The sequence below is a fragment of the Amblyraja radiata genome, chromosome 23, assembly GCF_010909765.2.
Source record: "Amblyraja radiata isolate CabotCenter1 chromosome 23, sAmbRad1.1.pri, whole genome shotgun sequence".
In the NCBI taxonomy this organism is placed as follows: domain Eukaryota; kingdom Metazoa; phylum Chordata; class Chondrichthyes; order Rajiformes; family Rajidae; genus Amblyraja; species Amblyraja radiata.
The window spans coordinates 39,852,132-39,873,408 of NC_045978.1; the positions used below are offsets into that span (position 1 = coordinate 39,852,132).

General features: G+C 43.6%; 1 protein-coding gene across 3 annotated transcripts in view; it reads right to left on the reverse strand.

The window, feature by feature from the left end:
- The window catches only part of myh7b (myosin heavy chain 7B), a 76,279-nt gene extending 58,568 nt beyond the window's left edge, over positions 1-17,711 (reverse strand). Inside the window, exons 1-10 of one of the 3 annotated variants that reach the window (XM_033042086.1) lie at positions 17,694-17,711; positions 15,144-15,300; positions 14,103-14,206; positions 12,587-12,730; positions 10,391-10,547; positions 8,319-8,346; positions 4,239-4,335; positions 3,900-3,923; positions 956-1,048; positions 797-860 (exon numbers count right to left, since the gene is read on the reverse strand). In XM_033042086.1, coding sequence (XP_032897977.1) covers positions 797-860; positions 956-1,048; positions 3,900-3,923; positions 4,239-4,335; positions 8,319-8,346; positions 10,391-10,547; positions 12,587-12,730; positions 14,103-14,206; positions 15,144-15,234 — 802 coding nt within the window. In that variant the 5' untranslated portion in view covers positions 15,235-15,300; positions 17,694-17,711. Of the gene's footprint in view, positions 1-796; positions 861-955; positions 1,049-3,899; positions 3,924-4,238; positions 4,336-8,318; positions 8,347-10,390; positions 10,548-12,586; positions 12,731-14,102; positions 14,207-15,143; positions 15,301-17,693 lie in introns of those variants that run through there. The other 2 variants (XM_033042087.1, XM_033042088.1) reach the window with 2 other exon arrangements.
- Positions 17,712-21,277: the final 3,566 nt, after the last annotated feature.

The window sequence follows — 21,277 nt, forward strand, 5'->3', positions numbered from 1 at the left end:
AACCCTGGTCTCTGGCGCTGTAAGGCAGCAACTCTACCAAAGGTGAATAGCTACAGTCTATTCCCTAGCGCATGAGAGACTAAAAACAGAATGTCGGAATAATTCAGCAAGTCAAGCAACATCTGTTGAGGCATAAGCTGTGTTGACATTTTGGGTTGTGACCCTACATCGGGACTGGAGGAAGAGGAAAACCTGCCGGTATAGCAGTTTGAGAGATGGTTAGGACAGAGGCTGGTAGGTGATAGGTGGAAACCAGATGGTGGACAAATAGAACCAGGTGGAGGAGGAGATGCGAAAGGTGAACAAAAGATGAAAGCTCAGTGAACAGTTGAGTTTGTGGGAGGAGAATACCAAGGGTGTGCGTTACCTGAAGTTGGGAAATTGTCACCTGTCTACATACCTTTCTTCATTATAGAAGTTTTTTGTTTTTTTTAATTACCTATCCAGTTTCTCCAGATGCTGCCTGTCCCATTGAAATACTCCTGCATTTTGTGTCGGAGCACCTTTCTTGTCTCTCTTTGTTTACCTTTACCCACCCCCTTCCCCACCTGGTTCAAGTTCCACCTAGCCTGCCTGTGTCCCATCCCTCACTCCTCAGCGCTGATGCAGGGTGTCGGCCCAGTAAGTTAACATACAACTTTTGCCTCCACAGATGATAGGATGGGACTCATGCAGATATTTCAGCTGATCAGCGTTGCCAACGTTTGGTAAGCAATGTCTGGCTGCATTAAATGGTGGCCATGCCCGGCTCCAAGCCTATAGCTAAATGTTGCAGCAAAGAATTATCTACACTTACAGATGTCAATGTCAGCTGACGCCAGCTTCCCCGTGGGACCAAAGTGGATCCGGATAAACTTCCCCTGCACAACAAGAAGATGCAGCATTGACACAGCTCGGTGAATTGTCTATTGTAGTTTAACATGCGCGGGAAGATGACGCTCAATAATATACTCACAAAGCGAGAGGAGTTGTCATTCCGCAAGGTCTTGGCATTGCCAAAGGCCTCCATGGCCGGGTTTGCTTCGATGATTTGGTCTTCCAGCGTCCCCTGGCAAATGAATAATGAGGCTGGTCAGGTGGCTAGTGGGACCCGCCACCAGTCCTCTCCCACAAACCCGACCCGTGTTCCCTGGCAATTATACTGTTCGCCACAGTGGAGAGAGAACCAGCTCATCGTGGGCGGCAGAATGGGGCGAGGAAGCAGCCGCGTGGTTTATAACGGGCTGGGGGTACATTCTCACCGCGTGTAGCTGTTGGCGGGATCGGTGGTGACTGGAGCGGCCGCCGCTGAGGCGCAGCCGGGGCTCGAGGCCCGTGGCCGTCACCCGGGCAACGGCGCGTGGGAAGCGTTCAAATGGAGGGCGGTTAAACCCAGCGGCATCGCTTATGGCAGGAAATTAGAAACCGGGTGGAGGTAAAGTAAGATGTTAAAAAAAATCATCGTTATCAAGTGTTTGTTGAGGGAAGGAATATGTGTTGGTTAAAGCGGTGACATTGGTCATGGTGAGTGTTTGAGAGGTGGGGTCATGGCAGCGAATGCGATGGTTCTCTCAGCTCCAGAGATCACGGCTAAATATTTTTCAATAGGCTAAATGTGTCCCAGACCATAGCAAGGATGTGGTAGTCACAGAGGGAGTGCAGAAGAGACTCATTAGGACTTTGCCCAGAATGGAGGGCTGCAGTTATAAGGAGAGGTGGGATAAACACAGAAAATAGGTGCAGAAGGAGGCCATTTGGCCCTTCAAACCTGCACCGCCATTCATTGTGATCATGGATTATCATCCACAATCAGTAACCCGTGCCTGCCTTCTCCCCGTTTCCCTTGATTCCGCTAGCCCCTCGAGCACCATCTAACTCTCTTTCAAATCAGTCCAGTGAACCCTTCAGTGGCAGTGAATTCCACAAACTCACAGCTCTCTGGGTGAAAAAGTTTTTTCTCATCTCAGTTTTAAATAGCATCCCCTTTATTCTTGGACTGTGGCCCCTCGCTCTGGACTCCCCCATTCATTGGAAACATTTACCTGCATCAAGCTTGTCCAGTCCTTTTATAATTTTGAAGGGTTTCATAAGATACCCTCTCATCCTTCTAAATTCCAGTGAATAGAAACCCAGTCTTTCCAATCTTTCCTCATATGACAGTCCCGCCATCCTGGGGATTAACCTCGTGAACCTACACTGCACTGCCTCAATAGCAAGGATGTCCTTTCTCAGACCAAAACTGCACACAATACTCCAGATGTGGTCTCACTGGGGCCCTGTACAACTGAAGAAGGTCCTCTTTACTCCTATACTCAAATCCTCTCGTTATGAAGGCCAACATGCCATTAGCTTTCTTCACTGCTTGCTGTACCTGCATGTTTACTTTCAGTGACTGATGTACACCCAGGTCTCATTGCATTTCCCTTTTTCCTAATCTGACACCATTGAGATAATAATCTGCATCCTTGTTTTTGCCGACAAAGGGGATAACCTCACATTTATCTACATTATACTGCATCTGCCATCCATCCACTCACACACTCAACCGGTCCAAGTCACCCTGCAACCTCCTAGCATCCTCTTCGCAGTTCACACTGCCACCCAGCTTTGTGTCATCTGCAAATTTGCTGGTGTTACTTTTAATCCCATCATTAATATTCATTGTAAATAGTTGCAGCCCCAGCACCGAGTCTTGCGGCACTCTCACTAGCCGCTGCCTGCCATTCTGACAGGGACCCGTTTATTCCTTCTCTTTGTTTCCTGTCTGCCAACCAATTCTCTATCTATGTCAATACCCTATCCCCAATACAGTGTGCTCTAATTTTGCCCACTAATCTCCAGTGTGGGACCTTATTAAAGGCTTTCTGAAAGTCCAGATACACTACATCCACTGGCTCTCCTTCTCTTACTTGTCACATCCTCAAAAAATTCCAGAAGATTAGTCAAGCAGGATTTCCCCTTCATAAATCCATGCTGACTTGAGTTGTTATTACTAATTGCTAATTGGTCTATAATTCCCCGTTTTCTCTCCCGCTCCTTTTTTTGAAAAGTGGGATAACATTAGCTACCCTCTAATCCACAGGAACTGATCCTGAATCTATAGAACATTGGAAAATGTTTTAAATTGGGGTTAGGCTCTTTGGAACACCGAAGGCTGATGGGTGACTTTATGTAGGTTTATAAAATCATGAGGTGCGTAGATAGAATAGATACTCAGACTCTTTTTCGCAGGTCAGGTGTGACTGTAAATTGAAGGCACATTTAAAGTGATGGGGGAGAACTTGAAAAGCGATCTGTGGGGAGTTATTGCACACAAGAGTGGTAGGAGCTGCCAGAGTAGGTGGTTGAGACAGATGCAATGACAATGTTTAAAAGGCATTTGGAAAGCTATTTGGTTAGGAAAGGCGTAGAGGGATATGGGCCTAACGTGGCTATGTGGGATTAGTATGGATAGGGCATCATGGTCAGCATGGATGAGGAGGGTTGAAGGGCCCGTTTACGTTAATCCTCTGCATCATCAAAGGTTGTGTATATATATTGTGTAGGTGTTTGGTGAGGTCATAACAAATTTTACAAAGATTTCTGGCATTATTGAGTGCCAGAAACTGCAGAATTCTGCTAAACCATTCAATTCTGTTTGTGGCAATATCCAAATGTTTGAGTGAAATGTGCTGATTTAACTATGTTATGAACAGTTTTCAACAACGGAGTCTGTCCTAACCTGGGGAGTACCACTAATGAGGGAGAAAACCTCTTTACCCCCTCCGCACCCTTCCCCTGGCACTGCAATATAAGTACACCTGATCTATGCATGGATTGAATGTTGAAGGAGGGTTTGCCCCCCCCTTTCCCACAATTTCCGGAGTTAACAATGCACACACAGAAATAACAGACAATGATGGTTGCACAGAAAATCTTACCCCAGTCCTGGTGGCTGGTTGGGACTTGGGGAAAGCAGAAAAAGAGAAAAATGAATAAATTGCTTCTGTTTAAAATTTTAACAATTATTTTGTCTGAAATGTTTCAATAATTTTGTTTTTGAAAATCACAAAAATTATTATTTAAAAAGTTTTGTTTTAAAGATGTATAAAAGAAGAAAAAGAAACTTTAGGGCAAAAACAAAATATTTACTTTGTAATCTGTACAATCTGTAAACATTACTGCACATTAAAGTAAATCGGAGACAAAAAAATGTTTTTAAAGAAAAAAGTAAAAATGGAGCATGAAAAAGTGAAGAGGTTTGAAAGAGTTGATCTTACGCCCTTCTTTCCACTTCCATCGCCCAAGGCAGCAACAATAGCAAAGTACTGAATAACACGTTTAGTGTTGACAGTTTTGCCAGCTCCAGACTCCCCGCTGGGCACCACCACAACCCAGAAAGGAAAAAAGTGAAAAAGTTAAACCCCAAAAAATCAAAATTGTGCAACAAAATATTCATATAATCAATAAAAATGTCAAACACAAAAAGAAAAGATCCAGTTTTTTGAAAGAAGATTCTTGGGAATTAATATGTTTTGTGCTGAATGAGTTGAGTCTTTATATTTTGGAAGCTGTTGCAATGTAATGTTAACAATGTATGAAATTAATGCATAAATAGACAATCTGTCTGCTTTTCTATCTGTGTATATGTTCTGATTGTCTCTTTATCTTTCTTTGTCGCTGTCGTTTCTCTTTCTGGAGAGATGTTATCAGAAAGGGGGTACACAAAATTGCTGGAGGAACTCAGCGGGTGCAGCAGCATCTATGGAGCGAAGGAAATAGGCGACGTTTCGGGCCGAAACCCTTCTTCAGACTGATGGGGGGTGGGGAAAGAAAGAAGGAAAAAGGGAGGAGGAGGAGCCCGAGGGCGGGCGGATGGGAGGGTGGGAGGAGACAGCTAGAGGGTGAAGGAAGGGGAGGGGACAGCACAGGCTAGCCAAATTGGGGGAATTCAATGTTGATGCCATAAGGGCGCAAGGACCCCAGACGGAATATGAGGTGCTGTTCCTCCAATTTCCGCTGTTGCTCACTCTGGCAATGGAGGAGACCCAGGACAGAGAGGTCGGATTGGGAATGGGAGGGGGAGTTGAAGTGCTGAGCCACCGGGAGGTCATGTAGGTTAAGGCGGACTGAGCGGAGGTGTTCGGCGAAACGGTCGCCCAACCTACGCTTGGTCTCACCGATGTAAATTAGCTGACATCTAGAGCAGCGGATGCAGTAGATGAGGTTGGAGGAGATACAGGTGAACCTTTGTCGCACCTGGAACGACTGCTTGGGACCTTGAATGGAGTCGAGGGGGGAGGTGAAGGGACAGGTGTTGCATTTCTTGCGGTTGCAACGGAAAGTGCCCGGGGAGGGGGTGGTGCGGGAGGGAAGGGAAGAATTGACGAGGGAGTTGCGGAGGGAGCGGTCTTTGCGGAAGGCAGACATGGGGGGAGATGGGAAGATGTGGCGAGTGGTGGGGTCACGTTGGAGGTGGCGGAAATGGCGGAGGATTATGTGTTGTATTTGCCGGCTGGTGGGGTGAAAGGTGAGGACCAGAGGGACTCTGCCCTTGTTGCGTGTGCGGGGATGGGGAGAGAGAGCAGTGTTGCGGGGTATGGATGAGACCTTGGTGTGAGCCTCATCTATGGTGGCGGAGGGGAATCCCCGTTCCCTGAAGAACGAGGACATTTCCGATGCCCTGGTATGAAATGTCTCATCCTGGGAACAGATGCGGCGTAGGCGGAGAAATTGGGAGTAGGGGATGGAGTCTTTACAGGGGGCAGGGTGGGAAGACGTGTAGTCCAGATAGCCATGTGAGTCAGTGGGTTTATAATGTATGTCGGTCAGGAGTCTGTCCCCTGCGATGGAGATGGTGAGGTCAAGGAATGGTAGGGAAGTGTCGGAAATCGTCCAGGTGTATTGGAGTGCCGGATGGAAGTTGGTGGTGAAGTGGATGAAGTCAGTCAGTTGTGTGTGGGTGCAGGAGGTGGCACCAAAGCAGTCGTCAATGTAGCGGAGGTAGAGGTCGGGGATGGGGCCCTGGTACGCATCGAACAAGGATTGTTCAACGTACCCGACAAAGAGGCAGGCGTAGCTGGGGCCCATGCGTGTGCCCATAGCTACGCCTTGTGTTTGGAGGAAATGGGAGGAGTCAAATGTAAAGTTATTGAGGGTGAGGACCAACTCCGCTAAGCGGAGGAGAGTGTCAGTGGCTGGGTAAAGGTTGCTCCTCTGGTCGAGGAAGAACCGGAGGGCTTTGAGGCCATCCTGGTGGGGGATGGAGGTGTAGAGTGACCGGACATCCATGGTGAAGATGAGGGGGTGAGGGCCCAGAGAGTGGAATGCGTGGAGGCGGCGGAGAGTGTCTGAGGTGTCTAGAACAAAGGTGGGGAGGGATTTGACCAAGGGGGATAGGATGGAGTCAAGGTATGTGGAGATGAGTTCGGTGGGGCACGAACACGCAGAGACAATGGGTCTGCCGGGAGAGCCGGGTTTGTGGATTTTGGGGAGAAGGTAAAAACGGGCCGTGCGGGGCTGGGGAACGATGAGTTTGGAGGCTTGGTCCGGTAGGGCGTGGGAATTGATGAAGTCGGTGATGGTGCTAGAAATGGTGGCCTGGTGCTCGTCAGTGGGGTCATGGTCCAGGGGTAAGTAGGAGGAGGTGTCCGAGAGTTGGCGCGTGGCCTCAGCTTTGTAGAGATCGACGCGCCAGACTACCACGGCACCTCCCTTGTCGGCTGGTTTGATGACCCAGTCTGGGTTTTTGCGGAGAGATTCGATGGCAGTGCGTTCAGAGGGGGAAAGATTGGAGTGAGACAGGGGAGTGGAGAAGTTGAGGCGGTTGACGTCGCGGCGGCAGTTCTGAATGAAGAGTTCCAGAGCCGGGACTTTCTGAGGGGGGTTCCACGAGGAGGGGGTGCGTTGGAGACGGGAAAAGGGGTCATCATTAGGGGGCGAGGACTCCTTCCCATGGAAGTGCGCTGTGAGGCGGAGACGACGGTAGAAGCTCTCCAAGTCATGGTGGGCGCGGAACTCATTGAGATGGGGACGGAGGGGGACAAAGGTGAGACCTCTGCTGAGGACAGACAGAAAGGGGATCTGGCTGTGGTGTTGAGATACACTACCTTTCTTTTCTACTACATTGGACGTGAGAATCACTCCAACATGGCTGGCTGCATGTTCAGCTGGCAAGTATTTTTGACCTGTTTGAGATCTGTTTAAAGACCATGTAAATCTGATTTTCTGATATGACCCTGATCTGGTTGTGCTCAGATGAGCCCCTCACTTTATACAAACTTAAGTCAACTTTTAGTTGTGCAATTTGAGCCTAGATGACATTCTTCTACAGCCATTGAATTTTGATTCCTTAATAACTGACATAAATCTCCAGGAATTACTTACAGTGACAAAGCAAAACTTATTAGAAATATCAATTACTCAATGTCCCTAGGCAATCACATTAGAATCAACATTGAATATAGTTTTCTGGTGAAGATGGGACAGGGAACAATGCTCAATTCTGTTTCAAATCCAGGCGGTGCTTTTTATATTTCAATTTGTTCTTGTTACTTATAGATGAACAGGTAAGTGCTATATGGTCAAGGTGTTGGAGTACACCACTGCCACTTTTGGTAGTAGCATGAAAGTACACAATAACAGGTTTGCTTTGTTGATTTCCATTCCAAATGTCGGTAGAACTTTAGAACAAAAAATAAAATCCATAGTGTAAAGTATGATGCATTATCATATAATTAATATATATTAATTCGGTGTAACTGAGTGTTACAACCAGTTATTCACTGTGTTCTTTTATTATATTGACAGAAGTGTCACACTGTGATGTTAAATATCGAAAAGTCATTATCTTCATGTCAACACACAGCATGACATTAGATTAGATTAGATTAGATCAGATTAGATTCCTTTATTTGTCATTCAGACCTTTCAGTCTGAACGAAATTTCGTTGCCTGCAGTCATACATATAATAATAAATAACAAAACACACAATAAACACAAATTAACGTCCACCACAGTGAGTTCACCAGGCACCTCCTCACTGTGATGGAGGTAAAAGTCTTAAAGTCACTGTCTCTTCCCTCCTTATTCTCCCTCTGCGCTGCGGCGATCCAGGCCTCCGTAGCCTAGCAGTCCAAATATGGATCCTCCGATCCATAGCCTAGCAGTCCAGATATTAACCAATTAGCCACAAGCAAATCAGTTACCTGGTAAAATTTAATCAAGGTTAATCTTGAGAAAGTACAAAGAGTTATTATTCATGCTTAGTTATCATTAATACTAATAAGTTGCAATGATTATGAATTTTATGAGGATTGGCCATTGTGTTAGAAGTAGCATATAAAAGTTAAAAACTCACGTAATCAGCATTGATTGGTTCTCCCGATCTGAAAAAGGAATCGTAATTTATTAACTCTTCTTATTTGTTGTCACCCTCTCACAGTCGGTAATACATGTGCCTGGGCCTGTTCCTAGGCTGTGCTGTTCTATGTTCCATATTTGATGAGAAATAAGAAGGAAACATTTGTCAGGTAGAGGCATTTGATATCTAATGAGTCCTTTGATGTTTTATTCCTTGAAGTATAGAAGGCTGAGAGCGAACTTAAGGTTATAAAATCATGAGGAGCGCAAAAAAAGTGAATAGCCACCGTCTTTTCAGGGTAAGGGAGCCTTTAACTAAGGGAGCATATTTTTAAGGTGAGAGGGGATAAATTTAAGGGACCTGAGGGACAACCTTTACACACAGATGGTTGAGCGTTATGCAAGTGAAAGTGGCAGAGGCAGGTCAAATTACATTTAAAAGATATTTGGACAGGTGCTTGGATAAGAAAGGTTTAGGGGGATATGGGTCAGTCACAGATATGTGGGACAGTTTCAGAAGGTAACGTTCAGCATGGATGAGTTGGGCCGAAGGGTCTGTTTCCATACTGTCTAGCTCTATGACTTAAATATTCAACTGCAGCCTAACCTAGATTTTGTACGACACAGGTCCCAAATCTTATACTGAGTACTATGGCTGATAACGTCAAGAATGCCACATGCCTTCTTCACCAATTATATACCTGTGATGCCTCTTTCAAGGAACAATGTCTCTCTCTTGAACAACATACCTGGGATCTGTATGTCCTAGCCTGGTTTAACTTTCCAAAATCCAATACTTCTGCATCACGAGGAGTAGTCAATGTGACTTTGTGCAAGGGAAATCCTATCTCACAACCTGATTGAGCTTTTTGAGGAGGTAACAATGAAAATTGGTGAAGGCAGGGTATATTTACATGGACCTCAGCAAAGCCTTTGACACAGTTTCACCCAGTGTGCTGGTCCAGAAGGTTAAGGCATGTAAGGTCTTGAGAGAATTAATAAGGTTAGTTTATTCAGAGAATTCAGTGATCCTACAAGACACTTGGGATTAAAATAAATGTTGTAAACTGGATTCAAATTTGCCTTTGTGATAGAAGACAGAGCACAGTGGTTGAGAGGTGTTTTTTCTGATTGCAAGTCTGTAACCAGTGGTATGAGGCAGATGGATATAGATCAATTGGAATGTTGGAGGGAGCAGTGGCAAATGAAATTTAATCCAGGTAAGTATGAGATAATGGAACATCAAATACTAACAGGTCATGTATAGTTAATGGCAGGGATCTCAGAGGTGTTGTATAAGGAACCTTGGGGTGCAAGTTCATAACTCCCTGAAAATTGCAACACATAGTGGATAGGTGAGGAAGGCATTCAGCATACTAGCTTTCATTGGCAAAAGGACTAACTGTCAGAGTTGGGATGTCATTTGGTATCTGTACAAAACATTGGTCAGACCACATTTGGTGTGCAGTTCCCATCACATGCTTCAGGAAAAATGTGGTAGCATTAGAAAAAGTGCAGAAGAGGTTCATCAATATGTTGCCTAGAATGGAGCGGTTTACTTATAAAGAGAGATGGGATAGGCTGCATGTATTCTCACTGGAATGTAGAAGACCTTATAGAGATGTATAGGGTAAATAACACCATGCTCACAATAAATGTTCTGTTCAGGCGATTTGTCCACCTTTGCCCTGTGAGTTTTTCCAATATTTTATCTCTTATAATTGGGGTTTTGTAAGTTCCTCCCTGTTGTTTAAAAAGCTAGTCTGTTACCTTTGGAGCTTTTGCAGTTTCCTCCGCGGTGAAGACTGCTGCTGCCATTTCTTTGTTACCTGTTACTAATTCACCAGTTTCATTCTCTCAAAGTACCTCACCAACATGAAGTTGCAGATGGCAAATGTAGTTAATTTAAATGCCAAGGCAGCCATTGTGGCGTTCAAACGCATCATTCCATATCAAAGATCGGATGCAGGATACCAGCCTGGTAATTTGACCATTAATATTCCTTGCCCCTAATGGTTTTGTGGTGCATGATTCCACATATTCAGTGGCCTGGTATATCGTTCTACTTACTCCGGACCATGTCATTGTAGGCATTGTCAGCAATCGCGTAAATGTGAGGTGGGGCCTCGGAGCGTCTCTTGCCCTTATATGCAGCAACAACTTGGGCATTGTACACAGGGAGCATTTTGTATGGATTCACAGCTACACAGAACAGCCCAGAGTAGGTCTGTCAAGAAGGAAAATGTAGAATTAGATAACGCTGCAAAATCCAGATTTCACAAAGACACAAAAAAATTCAGATGCTGAGATCTTCAATGATACTTCACTATCACATGTACCTAGGCACAGTTAAATGCTTTGTTTTGCATACAACCTGGTAAAATCATACAGCACACCACGCCTAAGCAATACACAAGTGTCATCACATATCTGGCACTGACAAAGTTACAAAAGTTCACCCAGGCGTCGCTGGTTTCCCCATGGCTCTCGGCGCCCCGCTGCCGGATTCCCCCCATTGTTCTCGGCGGGAGCAATAACAAAGTGCTGGAGGAATTTAGGGTCTGAAGATGGTTCTGACCCAAAATGTCATCTCTCCACTTCCTCCACAGACGCTGCCTGACCCATAGACTTCTTCCAGCACTTTGTTTTTGGCTATCATGAAATACACGCAGCACATGGGCTGATTGCTTTTCACTTCATGGACCAGGGTTCAAATTCTGACCATGCTCATGGAATTTATTTATTTATTTATTTTTAGATATTTTTATTAGAAGCATATATATATCATAACCAAAACACGATTTGTTTATCAGTTACATATTAACACAGCTTCTGTTGTGCTCATGGAATTTAAATGGTCCTTGTTTATCAGTGGAAATGGAGGATCTAAACTAGCCAACTTGCCTTGGTTCCTTGTGCCTTAATCTTCTGGACCTAGTCAAAGGTCTTACTAAAGTCCATGTAGAAACATCTATCTCACTACCCTATTCAAACTTCTCAGTTACCTCCTCAGTCACAGAGTGACACAGTGTGGAAACAGGCCGATGGCCCAACCTGCCCACACCCGCCAACATGTCACAGCTACACTAGTCCCACCTGCCTGCGCTTGGTCCATATCCCTCCAAACCTGCCCCATCCATGTACCTGTCTAACTGCTCCTTAAAAGTTGGGATAGCCCCAGCCTCAACGACATCCTATGGCAGCTTGTTCCATACACCCATCACCCTTTGTGTGAAAAAGTTACCCCTCAGATTCCTATTAAATCTTTTCCCCTTCACCTTGAGCCTATGTCCTCTCATCCAAGAATCCCGTACTCTGGGCAAGAGACTGTGCTATTCCTCTCATGATTTTATACATTGTTTCCATACTGTATCTCTAAACTAAACTAAACCTCTTTAAGATCACCCCTCATCCTCCTGCGCTTCAAGGAATAGAGATCCAGCCTATTCAACCTCTCTCTATAGCTCACACCGTCTAGTTCTGGCAACATCCTCATAAATCTTCCCTGATCCTATTCCAGCTTGACAATATCTTTCCTATAACATGGTGCCCATATAACATGAATATTCTAAATGCGGTCTCGCCAACATCTTTTACAACTGCAACATGACCTCCCAACTTCTATACTCAGTCACATTAGCAAGGCAGGATTTCCCATGCACAAAGCCATGTTAACTATCACAAAACAGTCCCTGCCTTTTCAATGGAAATAAATTGTGTGATTTAGATTTTTTATTTTTATTCTTTACCATTGGCCATTACTCACCTGACTACTGCCCTTCTTGATTAAAGAAACAACATTCGCAATTCTCCAGTGCTTAATATCCATCTCGTTAATCTGTGTCCATCAGAAAAAGCAATCTACCTCTCTCACCCCTACTTCTTTAGTTTGATTCAAGACTCTTTGCAATATAGTTGCTGGTTAACTTAATTTGATATTTTTTAATGGCAATACCTGCAAGCCCAGCCAGGAATATCCACATTCCAAGATTAAGTTTAAAAAATAAAGTCCGGAAGATTTTTTGGAAGATACTTTGTCACTGTCCTTGTTATCTTAAAGCATTGCCCCATATCTTTGTCCACCTGTCCAGAAGGAGGCAGAGAGGGAGATGAACCTTTGACCTTCACTGCCATTGCTCCATTTTTCTCTGCTTAGTTCAATGTTTAACTGAGCGTCAGTCAGGAAGTTCTTACCGTGAGATCAATAATCTCATCATACAAATCCAGCCTTATTTAGAGTCAGAATTCTATTAATCACTGCCTTACATAGATCATCCAGTTGCTGTAACGTCGGCGCAGGTTGGACAAGACCGATGCCTCATTCAGGTTTGTCAGCATGGCCATGTCTTCAAGCATGTCAAACTTTGGTGGATTCATCTGCTGGACATCGTCTTCTTTAACTTTTAATGTCTGAAGGAGAGATTAGGTGGAGCCAGAGACAGACAGGTCAGATATTTATTATTGAGACCGGTTGCACATAAATGAGTTTATTCCCATTAAAGGCAAGAGGGCAGGCCACATGGCTAAACGGTGTACAATGAGAGTCACCTGTGGATGTTGGCAGCCCAAATGTACATCACACTGTAAGCCAACAGAACATAAAACAAGTAATGCTATGGCCTTGAGGTAAATCAGCAAGGACATAATGAGAGGAGAGTTGAAGCTAGGTAATAATCATTATGTACTGAGGTGTTCACTGGTCTGGGGCAATGTTACTGAAGTCAAGGTTCAAAGATTGGGATGCATAGATTGATTATATGTTTGGTGGGTTCAGTGAGCATACACTATAGAGAGGTTCAATGAATGTTGCCTATATTGACAGGTTCTGTGATTAGAGTCATTCAGTTGTCAGGGAATGGGAAGGGGTTTGGTAGATCACAGTATATGTGGATGGGGTCTGTCATATCAACGGTCAGACTGTGTGGATTGACTTAGTGGTTGGGGTGTGTGGAGGGGTAAAAAGACTCAGTGGCAAGGAGGGAAAGTGGATGGAGCCTATGCTTAAGAGGACTACGATGGGAGTACGGGATTGGGAGCACGGTGATTCATTGGTCAATTCAGTTTATCGGGTAGAATGTTGAGTGGATGATCAGTTTTTGGAGGCTAATGGCTTCTCCCATCGCTGATGTCTCTCAGCAGTGTTTCCTTCAAAATCTTAAGATGTAAGTCATTAATTTCTCCAATGCCAAGATCAAAAATAAGGGGAAATGTACTATTGATTGGTAGTAGTATGGAAAGCATTAATTGTTCAAGGGTTATTTGCAAGATACGGACCATGTGCAGACAATGGGATTAGTTTATGGTTGTACAGGCAAAGGTTCTGCACCTTTCTACGTTCTGTGAGTGAATTTATAGATCTGGTTGTGATTTGAGCCATTCATTCTCAGTTTTATCAATGGTTGGGGTTAATGTCTGGGGATATTCACTGGTGAATGGGACTGTGAATTATCTCATTGAGCAGTGTTAATATGAATGAGTTCTAATATTTTGAGAGTGGGTTGAATGGTTTGGATGCATGTGGAAGGATTCAGCAGAAATGACTAGATGAGCTTGCCCGGTAGGGTAATCCTGCGACAATTGAGAGGGCCTGGGACTGTTGGAAAATCCCTGAACAGTAGACCCATGTCTGTCAGATAATCTTGTACAGAAGGACAGACGTGGAACAGCCGAATAATCCTTGAAAAGTGAAGTAAGTTCAGGATAATAAGGTGCATCTGAGGCAGTAGCTTGTCACATGGCCTTACGCGGGGGCTAACATTTTACCAATCAACCTCTCACTTACTTTGCCAGTCTTAGTTTCCACAGAGACCATGGAACCATCCCTTTCAAGAATCTCAGCCTCCATATAAGCCTCCTTTTCATCAGGAATCCAGCACCTTTTCTTGCCTAAAGATAAAAAATGCCGAAGCAAAAGTTAAATTTACATAGTTCCTGAGGAAACCCATAAGATTAAAGTATACAAAGACCAAAGTGACCATGCCGTGTGTGCTTATAGATTCTGAACCAGGCAGGTTAAGAATCTTTGTTACAAAACATTCATCATTAGATTAGTAAGCAGAGGCAGAGGTATAAAGGCAGGGACATTGTTCGAACCTCTGCAAGTCACACACTTGGTTTTACTGGACTGTTATATCCATTTCTGGGCAACGCGCTCGGGAAAGCAAGACATGGGTAGATGCAAAGGAAATTGAATAGAATATTTGACAGTGAGTTGCTGTCACCTGGAACACACTGTCTGACGAGGCTGTGGAAACATGTTGGAAAGGAATTTTTATAAGAGATCCGGACAAATATTAAATGGAAAACAACATTGTGGGGTTGAGAGCGTGGCAGTGGGTTTAGTTGGAGGATTCTTTCACAATGGGCATGGGGGCAATAGATGAATGCTTATGTACTCAATGTTTCTGCAATTTAATAATTCAGTAAGGAAAGACTCAGGAAGTGAGCAGCAACCGTCCTTCAACTTATCAGTGTAGACCTTGAAGATTTCAGCCCTGCCTGGGCAGTTATACAATAATGGGTGGGTTCTCATATTTGAGCAGACTACCAGCTCTCGGAGGAACCTGGGCAGTAAGGGCAGTGATGAGGGCGCTGGAACTGGCCACAAGACGAATGTTGTAAACACACCCAACATCAGACCACGCCACTGAGCCAAGAATTACAACCGGTGTCTTGTTTCATTCTACAGACTCATTGGGTCATAGACAGCAAGGCATTGCACAGAGAATCGGAGATATTTCTTGGGCTGCATCATTTGGCTTGAGTTTGACGATGAGGGATAGATAAAATGTCACTCACAGTTGAATTGCAATTGGCAGCTTACCATCAAAGGCTATGGTTTGTAGAACCATTAATTCCTTATCACTTTTCCTCAGGAAAGAGGCAGCAACTCCAAATTCTGACATGTCCTGCATGGTTGCGTTTGTATATTAACCAGGCAGCTCGATAAACAACCGGATACAGGCACAGAGTGATTAGAACTGTGGGGGGAAAGCACAAATCAGTCAGTGCTATACTGCTTTTGTGCTATCTGGCTGGATTGGATTGCTGATGGCAAGTAGATAGCTACCACTTCACAGTCCAAATTTTTGTGTTTCTATTTTCCATTTCCTGTTGATTATTCACACATTCACTTATATAACATGAACAGCGTCCTTGCCTGGTTTCTCCTGTCAGAAAAATCAGCTCATTGTGCAAACTCCCTTCACTTCCCCACCAATGCTAGCTTACATTTAGTTATATCCAATGGTTCAATCAACGGTACTCTATTGTCACTTGTACGAAAGTACAGTGAAATTCTTTATTGCATACAATTCAGTAAACGTGTTACTATACATGAGCACTTCTAATATTCCGTACAAGTGTATAGGAATAGTACACTGAGAAAGTATACGGGACGTCAGTTTTTTGCGCCATTTTCGCGTCTCAGTTGTTATAAGTGCAGAGATCTTAACCTGGCCAGGAAGACCCATTGTCCTGGGTTTATCTAGCCAACCGTGGCCATTGGTGTTTTCTGCTACTGCTCCTGAGAAGTCTGAAGGGCCTGTCCCACTTACGCAATTTCTTCGGTGACCTGCTGCAACTATGACGGGTGCTGGCAAGTTGCCAAAACAAATTGCGCATGTGGGACAGGCCCTTCACAATGATCAGACAGCACTGTTGAACATATCCTCATCATTAACGTTAGACTTCCAACTGGGCTGTTAAATATGCCAGTCAATTTTTTGTTGTCTTTATTTTCAAGATCAATAATTAGGTATGAACCTTTCTGGGAGACCTGTCTGCCATGTGAATAAAGATTCTTACAATCGATCTATAGTCATTATTGCACAGCTCATCTCATTGGGGGGAATTCTTGCCCAAAGGCAAATGCTGCTTGAGTGGACAGGAACGTATCCTGTTCAAGGACCTGTTCCCTTGATCTAGTCTCAAGAATGGCAGGATCTGGTCACAGGTTCTCCAAGATCTCATTACAGTCCATTTGCCAAGTTTCTCTATAACCTGTTGCTAAAACCAAACAAGCCTCGAGCCTAACTTTAAGAATTGTTCACGTCAGCACAGATACGATAAGCCAATAGCCTCTTCCACTGTGGAATATTTCATGATTCTGGAAAAAGCGTGGACAAACTTTGAGTAATAAATCAATTCTCCACTATCTATCTCTGGATAATCTTCATGTTTAATAGCATCTTGAAGTCCAATGTAATACAATAAATCTTGCAGATATTTCTTGAAGATTTTCATTGTTAAACCTGAATCTAAAATAAATGGGTGGGTAAGTGTTTCCAGGCAATGCAATCCTGGTGTTGGAAAAATAGATGAGATGAGGTAAAATAAAAAAAATAAGGAAACAAGCAACAAGCATTATCATATTCTTCTCATATAACCAAACCATATAGAAGCCCATAATACTGGAAACCCATAGTTAATGTTCCTGAAAACCTCAACAATTACCTGCTGCAGACATAATTATCTTTTATTTGTCCCTTCAACTTCAAGTTTTTTAACCTGCCCCACATCCCTCCACACTCCTGTCATTATATCCCCAGTCACTTTGGCCCATACTTAAACTCTGTGGATCTACTGTCCACTTTTAGCCTTGCCCTGGTTGAAAGTACTGGCGTCATTCGTCACTGACTATTGTCTCAACTGTGTTGCTTTATTGCCCTGCCCGCTTTGACTTCTGAACAGTTCTGATAAACCTTCTGGGAATTTGCAACACTTCAACTGCCTGCAAACAAAGTCAAATGGAAAGCATTTTTTGAGTTTTAAATTAACCAAGCTTACAGTTTATGGTTGGATTTTTAAATTGCAATTCTCAGTTAGTCGACCTAAAAACTTCTTTCAACTAATTATAGTCCAGTTGGAAACTAGTACTAAATTCCACAGGATGTATTAAACTCAAAGCAAAAGTTATTAATATGATGTACATCACACTGTTAAACGCTGAGATTCTCTAGCAGGTAGCCACAGTTTGTTTGACTGTGAAATTAAACCACTTTGCCTTGTCATTGATTACTTTTTCAGTGAATTCTCAACACAAAACTCTGCAACTTGCCAGTTTCTACTTTTGCAAGTATCACAGGCCAGACACTGTGCAAACCCCAGCTTTATAGAAATGAAATCAGAATCTGAGTCACTATGTATACGAGCCACTCAAACCACCTGCCCTCTCCTGCCAGTTTGTGTACTCATCAAAAGCAATGCCTTTATCACATTCAAACATTATTGCAAAAGATCTATGTATCAAAATATGCAAATTAAAAGAATGCATCCTTTCCATGATTCTGCACTGTTTACAAATCTCTGTCCATCCCTCTGTACACAAAGTTAGTTAGTTACTGAATGCTGTGAGCAAGCATGCCATACTAACCTCCACTAATCAGCACTGATTGAGGTGAAGGGAACTTCAGCCTCTTTTATTCTGCTGTCAAGGTCAGTTTGACAGGAGAATGTGAGAAATCCCTTGTGTCGTTGGCCCACGAGCCCATTGGATCTGACAGTATCCTAGCCTTACCTAAAAGGCAATGCCCCTGAACTATCCACACACAGGTTCTATTTTTATTGTCGAATGCCAGCTATCTGAACAATGATGGATCATCCATTATTCTGGCAACACATTATTGGTTCTCTCCAATCTACCACACTGAAATCTCCATGCATTGTCCACTGAAAGCTACATTTTACAATAAACTTTTTGGTAGCAGCTGCCAAGAGCTCTGACTTTTATATTTCAAGGGAACGCATGTCTTTTCGTGATTGTACGTCATTCTGGGGATATTCCAGTCTGTCGACTGAGTAGCAGGGATGAGATATAGGGTGTTCCTGGGGTTCTGGGGTAATTAGACTATTCTTAGAGGTCCATGTCACACTGAGCAGAATCCCTCTGTTTATTATCTGCTTCATTTATGCAGGGTAGTATACTTGGTGCTTTGTTTAATTTGCTGTCTGATTAAAATGGGCTTGCACTAGACTTGATTTTCAGGTGTAGAGCAGACATTAAATAAAGATGAAGGCATTTTAGAGACCTATGGATATACCTACCTTTCCATTGTCCTTCAATATATAACAGTGGTTTGTAAATATCTGCAGGAGTTGTCACCTCAAAAAGGCAGCCAGCATCATCAGAAATCTACATCACTCTGGCCACACTCTCACTTCACTACTGCAATCGAGAAAGGTAACATCAAGATTCAGCACCCTCAGTTCCAGAGCCTTTCTGAATTATCCATTTTTCTGGACCAACAGAGGTCACAATACATTCCTCTGCAAACATCCCCCCCCCTTTTCTCTAAAGCACCATGGAGCTAGAAATAAAACTAATATAAAGTATAAACTGAATGTGAATGGAATTACCTGCCGACTCATCCCAGACTCCCACCGTCACCCCGGCTGTTTAAAACCCTGGCTTCCGACCCCACTCACGACTTGCAAGGTGCGCCCACCGCACAGTCTGGTGACACGGCTGCTGTTGCAGCTCAGTTGTAGCTCGTCCTCATCTTGGGGCTCCTTCTCCTCTCACCTGCTGCTGTTTCCTGCTGTCGGCGGTGGCTTTGTCCACTCCATGCTCGACCGCCGCCGCTTGCTTCGCCCATCACTCTATCCAGTCGGCCTCTTCATTATTTTGTCCAGATTATGGGGGTGGGGGGGGGGGGGTTGGACTGAAAATTGGCGGGAAATCGATCTTCAACCTGTATGTGTGCGTATACATAGAACTGTTTTTGTTGTTATTTATGGTGTTTATAGAATGCTATATTAACATATCTATTATGTCCCATATCTGATCCAGCAATGATAATGGATGACAATGGAATGTGTTTCCAAGTCAAATGTTGTGCACCTTGAAGTGGAATGATACAAGGTAGCGGTGTTTGCACTAATTGCTCTTGACCATCTAGGATGCAGAGGGTGTACTCCTGAAAAAATCGCGGTGAGCTTTCATGATGCTATTTTGCGGAAGATAATGCTCCCGACATGCTGTGCTGGCAGGGAAATGAATGTTGAGAGGAATTGGATGTGGTTCTAGCTAAGTGAGCTACATACTCATGGATAGCGCTGAGCATCTTAAGAGTTGTTGAAACTATAATCATCCAATCACTTCAAAAAAGGGTCAGAAGTCCTGACCCAAAAGTCATCTGTCCATTACCTCCACAGATGCTGCCTGACCCACTGAGTTCCTCCAGCACTTTGTGTTGCCCAAGACTCCAGCAACAAGTTTTTTGTGTCTCCATATTCCGTCACTCACTTTTGTGTCTCCATATTCCGTGACTTGTGGTGTCAAGAGGTTCAGATTCAGATCAAATCAGTTTATTGTCAAATACACCAGGGTGCAATGAAATTCCATGTGCACATGAAGCTCAACGAGTAAACAGTACACACACAATATGATTAATGCAGCAATCCATGAGTATCCTGGGTAACGAGCGTCAGGATACCAATTTGTAAACAATTATTTTAGCTACTTGTGTATATGGTTGGTCCAATCTCAACGTCCTAGAACTGCTGGATGAAAGGTCATCGACCTATTAAATATGTTTCTTTCTCCATACCTGCTGAGTATTTCCAGCATTTTTATTTTTGTCAACCACAATATCTTCATCTTTAAAGTATATCTCTAACTAATGGAAAGTTTTCACCTGGTTGTCCATTGATTTAAGTTTTACCAGGAATTCTTGATGCCACATTTAGTCAGAAGCTGCTTATGCCAAGAATAGTCACTCTCACCTCCCTTCTAGAACCCAGCTCTTTGGCTCTTATTTGGACCAAAGTTTTGATGAGGCATGCAAGCTAAAGAGAGCATTGGAAAGCAGCCCATTGGGCAATAGGAACAGGAGTAAGCTGTTCAATCTCTTGAATTGTTCTGCAACTCAGTGATATTGTGATGATTCTGTATCACAGCTCTATCCACCACCCATGGCTTTAATTCCTTTGTGTCCTTGCCGAACATAAATCCATCAATTTCATATCTTATCTGATTAATTAAATAAGTATTGTACGGCTGTTTGTGAGAGGTTTGCAGTGAAGGGCTTACTTCACATGTCCACCAGTTTTTTCCGCATACAATTAACTCTCATGCTGATATAAATCTAGTTTATAAATTCCATACAAAATCTTAGAACACTAATCATGTCTTAGCACTCCCGTTCCAAGGGCTACCAACCTAATAAGTCAATTTACTTCACAATCAGACCTTAAAAGACATTTGGACAGGTACATAGATAGGGTAGGTTTAAAAGAATATGGCCAACCGCAGGAGGTGGGACTAGTATAGATGGGGCATGTTGGTCAACATGTTTCCACGCTGTCTGAATCCATGACCATTATGGCAGAGGAACCAAAGAAGTAGGACCAGGGTGGTAGGCACCCTTAGGGGCTTCTAGCAGTTTTACTGGGATCAATTGTTTCCCCAATAACCAATTTGTCTAGTTTGCATCTTTTTGCCTCATCCAGCAAAGCTTTGTTCCACCCACAAGTGACATTGTAGAAATGTGTAAAGCTCGTCCTTTCAAGCCTAATCAATCAGATTCTGATTTGTGGTTCCCAGTTATATTCATGACTCTGTCTGCTTCATAATCATTAGTCAATCATGTGGGATCATGAGCTGCATGAAAAGAGGCAGAGACTAGGGACATTGTTTACTTTAGAGATACAGTGCAGAAACAGGCCCTTCGGCCCTCCGAGTCCGCGCCGACCAGCGATCCCCGCACACCAACGCTATCCTACACACACGAAGGACAATTTACAATTATACCAAGCCAACTCTACTGCTGCCCCACTGTGCTACCCCTCACATTGATTTGGTATTGGTTTATTATTGTAACATGTGCAGAAATACAGTGAAAAACTTAGTTTGCATACTATCCAGTTAAATCTTACTATACACGAGTACAATCAAGTTGTATACAAGTAAAGAGGGAGTGCAAAGAGAAAGATATCAGAGTACAAAATATTGTTTTA